The sequence below is a fragment of the Ursus arctos genome, chromosome X (assembly GCF_023065955.2).
Source record: "Ursus arctos isolate Adak ecotype North America chromosome X, UrsArc2.0, whole genome shotgun sequence".
Lineage (NCBI taxonomy): Eukaryota > Metazoa > Chordata > Mammalia > Carnivora > Ursidae > Ursus > Ursus arctos.
The window spans coordinates 81,629,221-81,645,800 of NC_079873.1; the positions used below are offsets into that span (position 1 = coordinate 81,629,221).

Consider the following 16,580-nt stretch of genomic DNA (forward strand, 5'->3'; position numbering starts at 1 on the left):
GCAGGGAAAGAGGGAGGTTATTTCAAGATAGTTGACCTAGGAGGAGAAATAGAGAATTTATCTCTCAGCTCCCATGTCCTGTTGATCAAGAGGTTATCCCACAGGGTCTTTTTTTTTTTTTTTTTTAGATTTTATTTATTTGAAAGAGAGAGAGAACATAAGCAGGGGGAAGGGCAGAGGCAGAGGGAGAAGCAGACTCCTCGCTGAGCAGGGAACCTGATGAGGGACTCGATCCCAGGACCCTGAGATCATGATCTGAGCCAAAGGCAGATGTTTAACTGACTGAGCCACCCAGGTGCCCCAGTATTCCACAAGGTCTTAACTCCCTCAAACTTTGGGGATTGCACAACTGTGCCTTCCATATCACTGCTATTACTCTGGTCCAAGCTGCCATGTCTTAGCTCTGTTGTCGCAATGACTTCTAATTGATTTCTCTGCTTTTCTACATGTCCCCCTTCAATCAGTAGTCACATAATGTTTCTGTTGTACTCAGGACCTTCCGATGGCATCCCATTTCATTTGGAATTAAAACCAAGACCTTACTAGGGCCTACAAGGCCCTCTGACCTTACTGTTTCTCAAACAAGTATACTCTCAGACAGGTATACTCCAGCTTTAGGGTTTTTGCACTGACTGTTACCTCTGTCTAGAGTGCTTTTTTCTCCTATAGCTACATGATTAACTCCCTCATTTCCTTCAATTGTACAGTTTCCTCTATTTTAGCCTTATCAATGTATCTTCCTTGACTATTTTATTTATATATAATCTTAAGATTCTCTTCCACTCAGTCACCATCCCCTGTATTCCTGATACTTCTTACCTAGCTCTTATTTTTTCCATAACAATTATCAACTTTTGTGATATATATAATCTACCTATCGTATTTATTGTTTATTTTCTATCTCCTTCTGCTAGAATGTAAGCTCCTTAAGAATAGAGATCTTTGTCTTTTCTGCTCACTAATATAGCTCAAGAGCCTAGGAAGTATATGGCACATAGTAAATGTTCAACAAATGATTATTGAATGAGTAAAGTTGGGCAGCCACCTGACATGCAAATTATTGTTACCATATAGAAGTATAGGCCAAATATTGCCAGATATTCTGATTTTTTGACAAAAAACCTGAAATCTGAATATTTATGTGAAATTTCCCCAATTTTTTAAATTTTCTGAGCTCCTCTCCCAAGAGTCTCCACTCAGATTCAACCAGTAGACTCACAGTTTACAAACTCTGTACTACTAGGTTTTGACTCCAATTTTAACCAAGGGAGTAATGGTGTATTTTAGTTGTGTGACCTGTGCCTTGATTTCCTCACCTGGAAAATGAAAATTTGTTTATTCAACTTAAGATATTTTGAACACTTGCAGTAGGTGTTTGACATATAGCTCAGATTAAAGTTCCTACTCTCCTGGAACTTATCTTCTAGAGTGGGAGAAATGTACAAATACATTCACAAGACTATGTTGGGTAGTACTGATGGTGAGAATTAAAAAAGGTCATGTTACAAGAGTGACTGGAAGGCCATTTTTGGTTGATTGGTCAAGAAGGGCCTCCCAGAGAAAGGGACTTATAAGCTGGTACCTGCATGGCAGGAAGGAACCAGCCTTGTGAAGATCTGTGGGAACAGTGTGCCAGTCAGAGTGAACAGCAAGTGCAAAGGTCATGAAACAGGAACAGGCTTGTTATATTCAAGGAAACTAAAAAAGGCCAGGGTGGGTGGCGTACAGTGAACTGAGGAAAAATGGTACTGGATAAGGCTGGAGAGGCAGGCATAGGTCAGATCCTGCTGCATACTGTGGGCCAGAATAAGAAGTTGATTTTTATTAGTAATCAGAGGCAAATGGAGAGTGTTATAGTTTGTTTATTTTCAGCTGGGGAAAAACACGATCAGATTTCTATTTTTAAAAGATCACTCTGGCTGCCCCAGTGAGAATGGATTGTAGGGAGATAAGCAAAGAGACCAAGCTGGGAAGGAATTATTTCAGTTGAGGGGAGATACATGATGGTAAGCTTGGATTGGGGTGGTAGCTAAGGAGATGGGGAGAAGAGAAGGGAGCCAAGATATGTATTGAAGGATGACCCGACAGGACTTACTGATGCATTGGATGTGAAAAATGAAATAGTTGAATAAAGGATGACTTCTATGTTTTTGACTTAAGCTACTGAGTAAATCATTGTATTCTTAACTTAGAGAGAGAGAACAGTTGAAGAGGAGCAAGGATAATAGTGTTTACCCCAGGAAATGCTGATGAGCACTTAGCACCAAAGCAGACATAGAATAAATGCTCAACACATTATCTCTTATTTCTACATTTACTACTGATACCACTATTACTACTAGCTCTGATTTTTTTAGCCCTTATTATATGGCAAACACTGTGGTAATCCTCAGTAGCTCTATGAGGTAGGTCATATTATTGAAGATGATAAAACTGGTACTGATAGAGGTTAAAGAACTTGCCCAGTGACACATGGCTATTAAATGGTGGAGTTGAGACTTGGACCCAAGTCTGTGTGGCTCATGCACATAATCAGTTTTTTTTTTACTGTATTTTCTTTTATTACTTATTTTTACTGTTCTTCATAGGTATTTGTATATTACAGCAAATGAGATATGCTTAATTCTAGCCTGTATAAAATTCTGTGATTCTGTTTTCAGTTTCTTCAGTGTAAAATAGCATCTGGTGATGAAGATGAGATTCTGTTGATTAAAGATGCACAGCAGAGGACAGTGAAATAGAGATTCTTAGTTCATGATAAGTGAGGATCAAGTTAAATCAGAAATTTTGAGATAAAACCAGATTACTTGTCTTACAGAGTTTGAAACCCTTTATGACCATTTATCAGTTTCGAAACATGGACATGCTTAAAAGTTGTTCTCTACCAAAAAATAAGAGATGGAGGAACCCTGCTGGATGTATATCCTTAGCTGACTTTCCTTCATCTGTTTACTCTGACTCCCAAATTTCCAAGATAGATGATTCATGATGAATCAATTAGAGAAGTATATATATATATCAGTATATGACCAAGTGCTAGCATGAATATAATGAATATAAGGTATTATGAATGTAGGGTTATATTTTTCAAGAATATATTGCGTGAAACCACTTCCTTCCATTCATTCTAAAGGTGAAATATTTCACACTGGTAGAAAAGTGAGAGCACATTCCTTCCTAACTACGGTTTTATTTTGCTTTTTAATATAAGGGATACTTTTTAGCTGATATCATTTCAGGTCTTAGGTATCTGTTAGTCACTAAACAAATATTTATTGAACATCTACTCTGTGAAAGGTACCGAAAAGTCAAAAACAAATGACAGTCCTCCTGCCTTCTAACAGATTAAAACAGGAATTAGGGCATGTATACAGATTACAATCAAGCAAATAAAACTCAAATAAAAGACAGGATTCCATGTGGTTCAGCATCTAATTGTATCCTAGGAAACAGTATAGCAACTAAACAATTTTAAAAGTTTGACTAAGGATTTACTATAGTCCTTTGAAAAACATCAAGGGGAAGCCAATTTGTAATGCCCAGCAACATTCAAGATCAGCTTTTCATATTACTTTCATGTTCAATATCTCTTACACACTACAGCTACCCAGAAAACTCTAATCACTCCTCATTCTCAACTAAAAAAATTCACTCTGGAATGTATCCCCTGCAAGTTTTTCTTCTTTTTTCCTTTTTCATCCTCTATCACTTATTTTCTTCTTTCTAAGATCTTGCTTCCCTTTCCAGTGCTACTTAATTGAACTAGCATTGTTCCTTGCAATTTTTCAGCTCTTTCTGCCTATTACAACTGTTCTGCACAGAAAAGCTCAGGAACTGATCTGGCATACTAAGAATCTCCATAGAAGTTGCTGGATTTGGAGAGACCCATGCAGCCAAAAAGATGATTATCTTTAGAGGGCAGGGAGAAGGGGAAAGCTGCCAATACTAACTTAATGTCTTTTATTCCATCACGTATGAGAGAAAGTGAAGTGCTATAAGAAAGATAGAGATAAAATAGTAGCAGAGAGTAAGGAACAAGATTTTGACTTATAAAATCAGGGGTGTTTGAGATGGTTCTTTTTTTTAAAGATTTTTATTTATTTATTTGAGAGAGAAAGAGAGCACACAAGCAGGGGGAGCGGCTGGCAGAGGGAGAGGGAGAAACAGGCTCTCCTCCGAGTGGGGAGCCTGATGCAGGGCTCAACCCCAGGACCCTGGTATCATGACCCGAGCTGAAGGCAGACGCTTAACCAACTGAGCGACTCAGACGCCCCTGAGATGGTTCTTGAGGATCTAAACAGGTGGTGATAGTGGAGGCTTTCCCAGGCAGATAGAACAGTGTTTGAGGGCAAGGAGGCAGTAAAACATGGGCTATGCACAGGGAAAAACAGGGAGGTAGGTCGGTTTGGCTGGAATCTGAGTTTATCAAGGCCTTTTTACTGAATGTGAAACTAACAATAACTAGATATATTTTTGGAGCATTAGACTTTAAGAGACTAAGACACTGACCAATTCTTAGAAAACAAGTTAGAAGACACAACTAATGAGTACCTTAACTTATAGTCACACAACAATGCATGTTTTTAGCAGATGCTGTTTCCATGGAGAAAGTGTATGTTTAAAGGGGGTAAATTCCCTTCTCTGACTCCCCTTATTAACAAAAGGAGATCCTGCTGACCTCAGGATTGTCACTCAGCACATGCACTCCAACTTGTTTTCTCAGGGATGGGGATGAATTCACATGGAGCCGTCCCCATTCTTTCACCGTTGTAAAGTGATCCGCTTTGGCAAGAGAGCTGGTTAAACTTTAGTAGGTACAGTCTGGATCTATGGCTATGAAACAGAAAAACTAAATAGGGGGGTGAGGTAGAATTCCACATCACCTTGCTCTCATTAACATAAAACCCAGGTTAACACGAATCTGTATCTTCCTATTTTGAGACCAGAATATATTCTTCACGACTAAGGCAGTATACATTTACCTGGGTGGAGAGATGTCATATACATTTTGTTATTTTTCAGCCCCATTATTCTGCCTTTTACCAGTGCCTTCCTTCAGCTACCCATAAAGGAGAGTGGTTTCACCATGTTTCGTATTTACATTCATCTCTTTTACTCTCAGGTAAAATCTCTCTCTGTACTGCTCCCTCCCTCTTGCCCTTCCTCCTCCTTTTTCACTGGGTCTAAAGCTTACCCATAGACTACCCCCCCCCACACTTCACACACACATAGGGCAGAGCAGGCTTTCCGTACATGTTGGTTGCTGACTCACTAGCTGTAACCCTCTGATCACTAGGGTCTGGAGGTTTTTAATTTGGTCACATGAACCCTTTTTTCCCCTGATATGTTAAAGTTTTGCCAATAGAAACAGAAATAGATAAGCAGGGAGGCAATTATTAAGACAGTGCAAAGAATGATGATGGAAACACCACATTTACAGCAGGGTGCAAAGCCACAGAAAATTCTGATTTTTAACGCATTTAGGGAAGTTTCCTATTAGGTAATGTCTTTGTATAAATGTTCTGGCAAACTTTTGACTTTGATCCCACATGATATAAAGCAAAGATGAAAAAACATTGTTGTTTCTAAATAAAATGTGGTTTGAGTTATTTTTACTTTCCGTTATTTTAGAGAAAGGTGTAGCCAAGTTTGACTTCCCAGAGTGTGGATAGGTCATTAGAAAGAGTAGAAAAAGAAAAGTCAGAGGTACCTTCCCTGGTCATTCCCTTTCACTACTTTGCCTGCCATTACCTCAAATGCAAGCCCAGAGAGCGTCATTATCATTTTTACAGAGGTAAAAACCAGTTTTTGACTTAGACATTGGCCCCTGTGAAACTTTCATCCCCTTTCCTTGCCCATTAGAGCTGGGTCTTTCTTCCAGCACCATCATTTTTAAAGCCATCTTATTCTTTAGCTGCCCATCTCACTAAGCATGCTAGCCCAAAGGCTCAAAGGCCAAGTCAGATCACCTCTGTTGGGTTTATTGAGGATATTTAGTGATAAAAATGGAATTAATTTTATTAAATTCTTTCCTCTGGACATATAGAGAAAAAAACTTAAAAATGGCTGTAACACATGAAATCATAAGAATGTCAGTATTTATCCTGAATCCTACCAAACATAAACCCTAAATCCAAAACTGATTGAATCTTTTCTTGAAAAAAATAAATTATGAAAACAAGTTGTAACACCAGAGATTTGTGTCTGGTACCTCTCCCAGTACTACTCACCTTCCTTTCCAGTGGCCTTGCTGGGCTCCCCCATTGCCCTCCCCTTTGGTTTTCTTTCAGTTGGGTCCTATCCTAATTGGATCCTCTGTGTAGTTTGATGATCCTTTCCGTCCCCCGCTCCCCACCTCCCCATAAATATGCCATATTCCTAAATATGCCACTACCCAGAAGCCCCCATCCCCACCCAGACCTTCTTTTTTTTAAATGTTTTTTTATTATATTACGTTAGTCACCATACAGTACATCCCTGGTTTCTGATGTAAAGTTCGATGATTCATTAGTTGCGTATAACACCCAGTGCACCATGCTTCTGTCCTCATTCTTGGGTGCCTTGTCTAAGGGACACATGGGGGAACCCTCTTCACTTCCCATCTTTTTGCCACATAGATCAGTGTCTGCTCTCCTCTTCTCCTGTCCCAAAGGAAGAGGTGGCCTTTCTAAACCCATTCAAGTCAGCAAATTCACATCCTTTTTTTTTGCATATCTGTAAACATTTATTTTATTTTCACAACAAAGAAGTGTATAAAGTAGAAGCCCTCTATCCTACTGCCCCACCCTACGCCATTTTTTTTTAAAGAAAAAAAAAGTTTTTCCAGTCCTTTTCATGCTTTTTCAAACACCAATCTATAACATAAGGCACACATAAATCTATACTATACATACACATATGTACACTTAGAGAACTTTGGGGGTTTTGTTTCATACATATTTTTTTCTTTGAACAGTACAATGGACATGCCTCAAAAACAGTATACAGGGTGTATTCCCTTCTTTCACATATTTCCTGTGCTTTCAAGCTTTCTTCAGCCGTCTCCTCCATAGGTCAAGTTCTCCCATATTCAAAAGAACCTTGTTATCTCTTAGCCATGTATCCTACCCCACTCCTTCCCCTCGCAGCCAGGAGTCCTTGAAGAGCCTCCTTCACTGACTGCACTTCTTTGCTTCCCACTTAGTCCCTGGTCCTTGCAGTTTGGTTTCTGCCCCTCCCCGCCCCATATCTGCTCAAAAATCACTTTTTCTCCTCCTTAGGTCCTCCCCTGCAGCCCTTGGCACTGCTGAGCATGCTCTCCTTATAACTTTCTTTCCCCTGTTTTGACTACTCTTTAAGACCTTATTGCCCACATGGCTCCCAACCAGGGGTGATTTTGCCCTCCAGTGGACATGTTATGGTATCTGGAGACATTTTCAGTTGTCACAGTGGACGAGTAGGTGCTACTGCCATCTAGTGTGTAGAGGCTAGGGATTCTGCCAAACATCCTAAATGCACAGGATGGTCCCCTGAAACACCTAAGTATCCAGCCGAAAGTATCAAGACTACTAAAGTTGTGAAACCCTGTGCTAGAGGAAGGAAGTCTAAGGATATTTCTGACAAGTATAGGCCCTTTAATAACTACCTAGGGATCTGGCCCCAAATCTTGAAAATGATTATCTGTATCTGTTCCCAAATGAGACACCTCAAAGTCACGTCCAGATGCTGCAGAGATGTCCCAAGCCCATGAAAGCTTCAGTTTCTAGGTCCACAGTCCCCAGGTAATGTCCAAGGCTCCTCTAGTTGTCTCAGTCTGGTCCAGGTGTGACACCTCACCATCCTTCCAACTGTGAGCTAAACCATACATTTAGCCTCCCTCAGTACCACTCGCAGTCATGAGAAAGGAGACACAGACCATCCTCTCCCCTCCCCTTTTCCCAGTTTACCCCCTCCCTCTGGAAATTGATTTCCCTTTGGGATAGGTTTTATTTCACATTCATGAATTCACTTAGGGCTCTGTAGCCAGATTCCCCCTCCCACTATTATTCTGGTGGTGGGTTGGGAGAGAGAATCCCTCAGGATCCCTCCTTGTCTGCAACTGGTGCTGCTGTCCCCTGTTTGTAGACCTAAAGGATTTTCTTAGGGGTGGCAAATCTCTGCTGTGTTGTAAGCCCAGGGTTAACTACAGGCCTGTTTTGATCATTTCTCACGATATAACTTGATCAGAACATCAACAAGCTTCCTGTCCAGTTCCTTCCTGGAGATCTTGGGATGCAGGAATCCTCACTACCCATCACTCTCTGATACTCCTCCCCAGCCAGTTCGGACATTTTGACAGTCTGTGGTTTGCAAATGCTCTTCTGGTGCCAATTTCTGACTTGGAAATAATCTGGTTGCCCAGAAGAGGAACTCACTCAAGTTAGTTTAAAGAAAAGGGGATCTGTGTATAGTGTATTTTCATGCAGCACAATTGCAGGAAGTGGAAAAGTGGTCATGCTACCACTCTGTCCATCTCTGAGGTTGCTGGATCAACTCCTGTGCTGCTTCTCTGTGCTTGTCTGCTCCCTGGGACCTCATTCTGGCATCCTCTAAGACACTTGGCTTCTATAAAGCACACAGTTCTGCTCCCTGACAGCCAGGACCAGGCCATGGCCCCAATTCCAAATGACCCACTGTTTCCTTACCCAACACCACCCCAACTATGGAATCGGCCTTTCTGTTCAGATTTTCTAGTGTGAGACCTGTTTGGCTCAGGATGGGTCAGGTGACCACTCCTGCACCAATCATATACAGCCTAGGTGGGGAGAGGGGTGGGTTGTCATATGCGTGGCTGCTCAGGTCCACCAGATACTAGGGTTGGGGAGGGAGACACATACTAAAAAGGTGTGGAATGCTAATGTTCTGGAACACAAAAGAGATCATCAGAATAAGTCTGTCTATGTTTTACCCCCCCAACTACCCAATCTATGCCCTCCCCAGCCACCACCCCATACCCCACCTCCCAGCCCACTTTTCTACCTCTCTGGCAACACCCTTGCCCCATTTGCACACCCTGCCTTTTCCCCCTTTTCCCAAACCCTCCCCTACCTCTCCCCCTCCCTCTAAAAATTGATTTCCCATTGGGATTTTCTGTTCTATTTCACATTTCTGAATTCACTGAGGGCTTCGCCGCCAAGTTCCCCTCCTACAGCGGAAGCAAATTTCTCTCCGTGAAAAATTCACAGCTTTACACCAACGGCAGTCCCAGTCCCCAGGCCTGCGAAATATGGGAGGTCTTCTCTGCTGATGGGGTTCGGAGTCTCTCCGGTCTCTTTGGGATTCTTGAGGGTCTGTTCCCTGGGACCCCCCATCTGACCGTGAGCTAACATCAGAGGGCTTCCTGTTGGGAGATGTCAGAGATGGAGCTTCTGCTGTGAATGTTGCTGCTGGTGGGGATGGTGTGGGCACAGCTGGGAAGGGGGATGAGGGGCATGAATAGGAGTGTGTGAATGAGGGAGGGAGCTGGACAGGAAGGGGTGATGGTGTGACTCTGGACCCAGGCTTGAGGGTCCCAGAGAAATAAAACATGGTTGTTTCCACTGACCTGAGATCTCCCTCTCTCTGCCCACCAGAGGTGTAATTTTTCTGCTCCTCAGCTCCAGGAAGGTGCACAGGGCTTCTACCCAGCTTCTTGGTGGCCTCTGCCCCTTCAGCATCCTTTTGTCTTCTTCTTCCTCTTCCTGTGGTGCCAGCAGCTGGAGCAGAAGTAGCTGGAGCAGAAGTAGCAGCAGCCACTGCCTCCTCTTCCTCCTCACCTGCTCCTTCTGTTCCAGCCCCACTGGCAGTAGCCAGGCCTGTCTCCTCTGCGACCTGGACCCGCTCCCGCTTCTGCGGAGACCCCAGCTCCTGGAGAGAAGTGGACAGGATTAAGACCTCTTCTGGGGACAGTGAGAGGGTGGGGCAGGGAAATGGGGCCAGGAGATGGGGCAGGGATCAAGTCGAGGTAATCTTACAGTCTGGAGGAGCTTCCACCTCAGGAGGTCTCTTTCCTTGCGCATCTCTGCCAGGTTTTCTTGTGTCTGCCGCAGCTGGAAGGCTGCCTCCTTGCGCTCCATCTCCTGCTGCGCTGTGAGCTCCTTTAGGTCTGAGGCCAAGGCCTGTGCAGCGGACTTATGCAGTTTGGCGAAGTCCTGCAGCCAGTGCACCCTGTGCCCGTGTAACTGGCTCTGCCTGTGGGCAAAGCGCACGCCCAGGGCCAGGCTGCTCCAGGCACAGGCGTCTTTGGCCTCGCTGGGCACCGCGCTGTCCTCCAGGATGTCCCTGAGCTTGTTCTCCACCTCCTCCCAGGACAGGGATATATTCTCAAGGTAGAACTCGGGGCCTTTCGCGTGCCCGGCCATCTTCTCATTGATGAAGGCTACCACCTTGCCTTGCTGGAACCCACCACTGGGGTCCTCGGGTTTCAAGGCCATAATGGCTGAGGGCTTTAGGGGCTTGGCTGGCTCTGTGGGATGAATCAACCAGTTGCTCTTTCCCCTCCCCTTTAGCCCGTCCCCACTCAGTCTCTTCCCATCTGATCGCCTTGCCCCACCCCGCCCCACCCCCTGCCCCGCCCCACCCCCTGCCCCGCCCCACCGCCCCTCAGACCCTCATAAAGACGCCCGAGGGGCTTGCCCCCTGCCATAGTACGCTCCTCGACAGGCTTCGCCTCTCTAGCTGGGGTTAGAGGAGGTGCGGACCTACCTGCCTTGCCTACGGTACCGAAAGAGAAAGCGTATGTCTCTCCCTTTAGGGGCTCCGAGGAAAGGAATTTTCCAGGCTAACCCTCGAAGCTTTTACCCTGGGACTGTTCCAACTTCCAGAGACAGTGGGGGTGGTAGGGAATTTGTGAGGAAGTTTCCTCCCAAGCTCCAGGACATAAGAGAACCCGCTACGTTGTTGAAAGTCCCTGAAGGCGGGGAAACAACAGGAGTGGTGAGAAAAGACAAAACTGAGAATATAATCAAGTACAAAACGTTTCATCCGCTAATCTCCACCCCCACCATAATGGTTTGTTCCACATCAGGGGCCCCGCCCCTATCCAAGGTGGAATGTTCTAGAACAGAAAAAGCCACCCCCCTCACCCCGCGCCAAAAAGATTCTGTATCTTGTATTCCAGACACTACTGAACCTGGAATACGAGGGTCAGCAATTTTTTTTTACGTAAAAGGCCAGGTAGTAATCATTTGAGGCTTTGTAGGCAAAAGATCTCTGCCCCAACTACTTGTAGCATAAAAGCCCCTGTAAAAAATACTTGAAGAAATAAGCATGGCTATATTCCGGTAAAACTTGATGTATAAAAATAGGCAACTGGCAGGATTTGGCCTGTAGTTTGCCAGCTCCTGGTTTAGACTCATATTTCCTACATATCCCAAAGATATCCAAAAGCCAAATGTTCACACTTTTTACCTAGAGATGATTCTCCTCCTATATTCCTATGTTCAGTATAGAAACCTCAAAATCATCAACACCACTTGCCATTAGTAATACAGCAAGTTGGTCCCCTAGTCTTGTTGCTACATCAGAAACTTCTTTTGACACCCATTCCCATTTAGAGAGTGCCCACATTGCCTCCTAGATAATCTCCCTAACTTTAATCTCTTTCTAACCCCTAATCTTTCCTATGATCATACTACTTTCAAGTTTAAGAATATTTCATGGCTTCCTGTGACACACTCCTCGGCCTCATATTAGAATCTCAGTTTAGTCTACCTTTCTAATTTAACTCTTCATTCTCTTTTATGTGCCAACATTTATGCACTGAAGGGACTGGCCATGCAGAAGTATACTCATTTTGGGTTTTAATTTATTTTTCTATTTGAAAAATCAGAAATTCATTATTTATTACATGGGAATTATGTTTTGTTCTATGAACTACATTGAAATAGATAACATTTCTTCTCTAAGGGTCTTGTGTCAGATAGAAAAAAATAATGTATCAGGCATCAAAATATTACTTAAGAAGGTGGTTAAATGCCAGAGGTTTAAATCCCACTGTTTTAGCTCTCTTTTTAAACCATTGTCTTTTTTTTTCCCATTTCAGTTTGTGTATTTTAAATTATTTGTCTGGAAAGGGTTTATATAAATTATATGGAAAGGGTTCATGTTTTGGCTTGTTCTACAGTGACTTCTGTAGAAAGATCATTCAGGAGATAATGTAGAAATTGGAATGGCAAGGAAAGAGGGGAGATACTGGAGTCAGGAGACCCATTAGGGGATGTCACAGTAATTCAATATGTAAACTAGAGCAGTAGATGTTAGAATGGAGAGAAGAGTGTAGAGAGCTCTTTGGTTGATAGAATTCATAGGAGTGTCAGGGACAGGGATGAGAAAATGGGTAGGGTAATTCCCAGATTTCAGATACAGGGAACTAAATAGATAGTGATGCTGTAGACTTAGATGGAAAATGAAAGAGAAGTTGTTTGGGAGGGAGTTCACCCTTGTGCACATATTGATATTGAGATACCTTTGGGGCATCGTAATAGAGATACCCCACAGGCAGTTAAATATATGAGTCTAGTACTTAGGAAAGACATCAGGGCTGGAGATATAATATTGAAAAGTGGAAGTTGGGTTCCAAGTAGTGGTTGAAATAATCCAGGGAGAAGATATAGAGCAAGAAGAACAGGGTGCTGAGGACAGTTCTCTTCTTGCCACTCTCCACTCTCACTGATGGTTTTATAGCAGCTGCCCTGTTTACTCCTTGGCCTTCTCTGCTTCTGGCCTCAGAATATTTTTTTACCCTTTTTTATTCCTTCCATAACATTGTAAACATGGACTTCAGCTTGTGATCACTTGTATCTGTATGCTACTATTCTTCCATTCTGCTATTAAATACTTTTAGAAGATTGAAGTAAGCCATTTTTTAAAGTATTAATTTAAATTCCAGTTAGTGAACATACAGTGTAATATTAGTTTCAGGTGTACAATATAGTGATTCAACACTTCCATACATCATTCTGTGCTCATCACAAGCGCACTCCTTAATCTCCATTACCTATTTCACCTGTCCCCCCACCTACCTCCCCTCTGGTAACTGTCAGTTTGTTCTCTTTAGTTAAGAATCTATTTCTTGGTTTGTCTTTCTCTCTCTCTTTTTTCCCCCTATGATCATTTGTTTTTCTTAAATTCCACATATGGGTAAAATTACATGGTGTTTGTCTTTCTCTGACTGACTTACTTCACTTAGCAGAATACTTTCTAGCTCTATCCATGTTGTTGCAAATGGCAAGATTTCATTCTTTTTTATGGCTGAGTAATATTACATTGTGTGTGTGTTTGTGTGTGTGTGTGTGTGTGTGTGTGTGTTATTTATGCATTCATCAGTCTGTGGACATTTAGGCTATTTCCCTAATTTGGTTATTTTAGATAATGCTGCTATCTATAAACATTGGGGTGCATGTATCCCTTTGAATTAGTATTTTTGAATTCTTTGGGTAAATACCTAGTAGTACAATTGATGGATCATAGGGTAGTTCTATTTTTAAATTTAAGTAGTTCTATTTAGGTAGTTCTATTTTAAATTTAAATGGAGGAGGAACGTCCATACTGTTTTCTAGAGTGGCTGCACCAGTTTGCATTCCCACCAGTAGTGCTGGAGGGTTCCTTTTCTCCACGTCTTCACCAACACCTGTTGTTTCTTGTGTTGTTGATTTCAGCCATTCTGACAGGTGTGAGACGGTATCTCATTGTAGTTTTGATTTTGTACTTCCCTGATGATGAGTGATGTCTACTGCTAATTTTTAGATTGGATTATTCATTTTTTGGGTGTTGAGTTTGAGAAGTTCTTTATAGATTTTGGATATTAACCCTTTCTCAAATATGTCATTTACAAATATCTTCTCCCATTCCAAATGTTGTCTTTTAGTTTTGTTGATTATTTCCTTTGCTGTGCAGAAGCTTTCTATTTTGATGCAGCCTCAATAGTTCAATGTTTGCTTTTGTTTCCCTTGCCTCAGGAGACATATGTAGAAAGAAGGTGCTATGGCCAATGTCGAAGTGGTTACTGCCTGTGTTCTCCTCTGGGATTTTAATGGTTTCCTGTTTCACATTTAGGTCTTTAACTCTTTTTGAATTTATTTTTGTGTCTGGTGTAAGAAAGTGGTCCAGTTTCATTCTTTTGCATGTTCCTCTCCAGTTTTCCCAACACCATTTGTGTAAGACACTGTCTTTTTCCAATTGAAAGTTCTTTCCTGCTTTGTTGAAGATTAATTGACCACATAGCTGTGGGTTCATTTCTGGGTTTTCTATTCTGTTCTTTTGATCTACGTGTCTGTTTTGTGACAGTACCATACTGTTTTCATCAGTATAGCTTTGTAACATAACTTGAAATCTGGGATTGCAATGCCTCCAGCTTTGCTTTTCTTTATCAAGGTTGCTCTGGCTATTCAGGGTCTTCTGTGGTTCCATACAATTTTTAGGATTGTTCTAGCTTGGTGAAAAATGCTGATGGTATTTTGATAGGGACTGATAGGGATTGTAGATTGCTTTCAGTAGTATAGACATTTTAACAATGTTCATTCTCCAAACCATGAGCATGGAATATCTGTCCATTTCTATGTGTCGTCTTCAATTTCTTTCATCAGCGTTTTATAGTTTTCAGATTACCAGTCTTGCACCTCTTTGGTTAAGTTTATTCTTAGGTATCCTGTGGTTTTTGTTGCAATTGTAAATGGGATTGATTCCTTAATTTCTCTTTCTGCTGCTTCATTATTGGTCTATAGAGGTGCAACAGATTTCTGTATGTTGATTTTGTATCCTGCAAATTTGCTGAATTGCATCAGTTCTAGCAATTTTTTGGTGGAATCTTTCAGGTTTTCATATAGAGTATCATGCCATCTGCAAATGGTGAAAGTTTGACTTCTTCCTTGCTGATTTGGATGCATTTTATTTCTTTTTGTTGTCTGACTACTGTGACTAGGATTTGCAGTACTATGTTAAATAACAGTGGTGCGAGTGGACATCCCTGTCTTGTGCCTGACCTTAGGGGAAATTTTCTCAGTTTTTTCCCATTGAGGATATTAGCTGTGGCTTGTTCTTGGATGGTCTTTATTTTGTTGAGGTTTGTTTCCTCTAAACCTACTTTGTTGAGAGTTTTTATTATGAATAGATGTTGTATTTTTTCAAATCCTTTTTCTGCATCGATTGAGAGGATCATATGGTTCTTATCCTTTCTTTTATTAATGTGGTGTATCAGATTGATTTGCAAATATCGAACCACTTTTGTAGCCCAGGAATAAATCCCACTTAATCATGGTGAATGCTTCTTTTAATGTACTTTGGATTCGGTTTGCTAGTATTTTTTTAAGAATTTTTGCATCCATGTTCATCAGAGATATTGGCCTGTAGTTCTCTTTTTTAGTGGAGTCTTTATCTGGTTTAGGTATTGGGGTAATGATGGCCTCATAGAATGAATTTTTAAGTTTTTCTTCCTTTTCTATTTCTTGGAATAGTTTGAGAAGTATAGGTATTAACTCTTCTTGAAATGTTTGGTAGAATTCTCCTGTGAAGCTACCTGGCCCTGGACGTTTATTTGTTGGGAGATTTTTTATGATTGATTCAATTTCTTTGCTGATTACCAGTCTGTTCAAGTTTTCTATTTCTCCCTGTTTCAGTTTTGGTAGTTTATATGTTTCTAGGAATTTATCAATTTCTTCCAGGTTGTTCCATTTGTTGGCATATAGTTTTTCATAATATTCTCTTATAATTGTATTTCTGTGGTGTCAGTTGTTATTTCTCCTTTCTCATTTGTGATTTTACTTGTTTGGGTCTTTTTTCTTTGTTATAAGTCTGGCTAAAGGTTTATCAATTTTATTGATTTTTTTTTTCACAGGACCAGCTCCTGATTTCATTGATCTATTCTATTGTTGTTTTTTTAATTTCTGTTTTATTATAATCTTTTTATTTTAATTATATATTTTTATTTATCTATTTAGTGTTTATTTATTTATATTATGTTCAATTAGCCAACATATAGTGCATCATTAGTTTTTGATGTAGTGTTCAATGATTCATTAGTTGCATATAACACCCAGTGCTCACCACCACATGTACTCTCCTTAATACCCATCACCCAGTTAGCCCATTCCCCCACCCCTCTCCTTTCTGTAACCCTCAGTTTTGCTCCTGGAGTCTAGAGTGTCTCATAGTTTGTCTCCCTCTCTGGTTTCTTCCCATTCAGTTTTCCCTCCCTTCCCCTGTGGTCCTCTGTGCTATTCCTTATGTTCCACATATGAGTGAAACCATATGATAATTGCCTTTCTCTGCTTGACTTATTTCACTTAGCATATATACATTTAAATATATTATTTTATTATAAATAATATATATTACAATCATTATTATTTCCTTCCTTCTGCTGGCTTTAGGCTTCATTTATTGTTCTTTTTCTAGCTCTTTACGTTTAATGTTAGGGTGTATATTTGAGATTTTTCTTTCTTTTTGAAGTAGGTCTGTGTTGCTATAAACTTCCCTCTTAGGAATGCTTTTGCTGCATCCCAAATTTTTTGGACCATTGTGTTTTTATTTTCATTTCTTTCCATCTATCTTTTTTTATTTCTTTTCTGATTTCCTGGTTGACCCAT

At 41.2% G+C, this 16,580-nt stretch overlaps 2 protein-coding genes across 2 annotated transcripts in view; one reads left to right on the plus strand and one right to left on the minus strand.

Annotated features, from left to right (window-relative positions):
• IL1RAPL2 (interleukin 1 receptor accessory protein like 2) overlaps positions 1 to 16,580 on the plus strand; it is a 562,461-nt gene that overhangs the window by 19,126 nt on the left and 526,755 nt on the right. The window lies entirely within an intron of this gene.
• On the minus strand, positions 9,133 to 10,430 carry TEX13A (testis expressed 13A). The gene is made up of 4 exons (XM_026488157.2): positions 9,972 to 10,430; positions 9,642 to 9,864; positions 9,487 to 9,609; positions 9,133 to 9,428 (listed from the first exon to the last, which is right to left on the minus strand). The coding sequence occupies exons 1-4, from the start codon at positions 10,428 to 10,430 to the stop codon at positions 9,133 to 9,135; spliced, it is 1,101 nt and encodes a 366-aa protein (XP_026343942.1).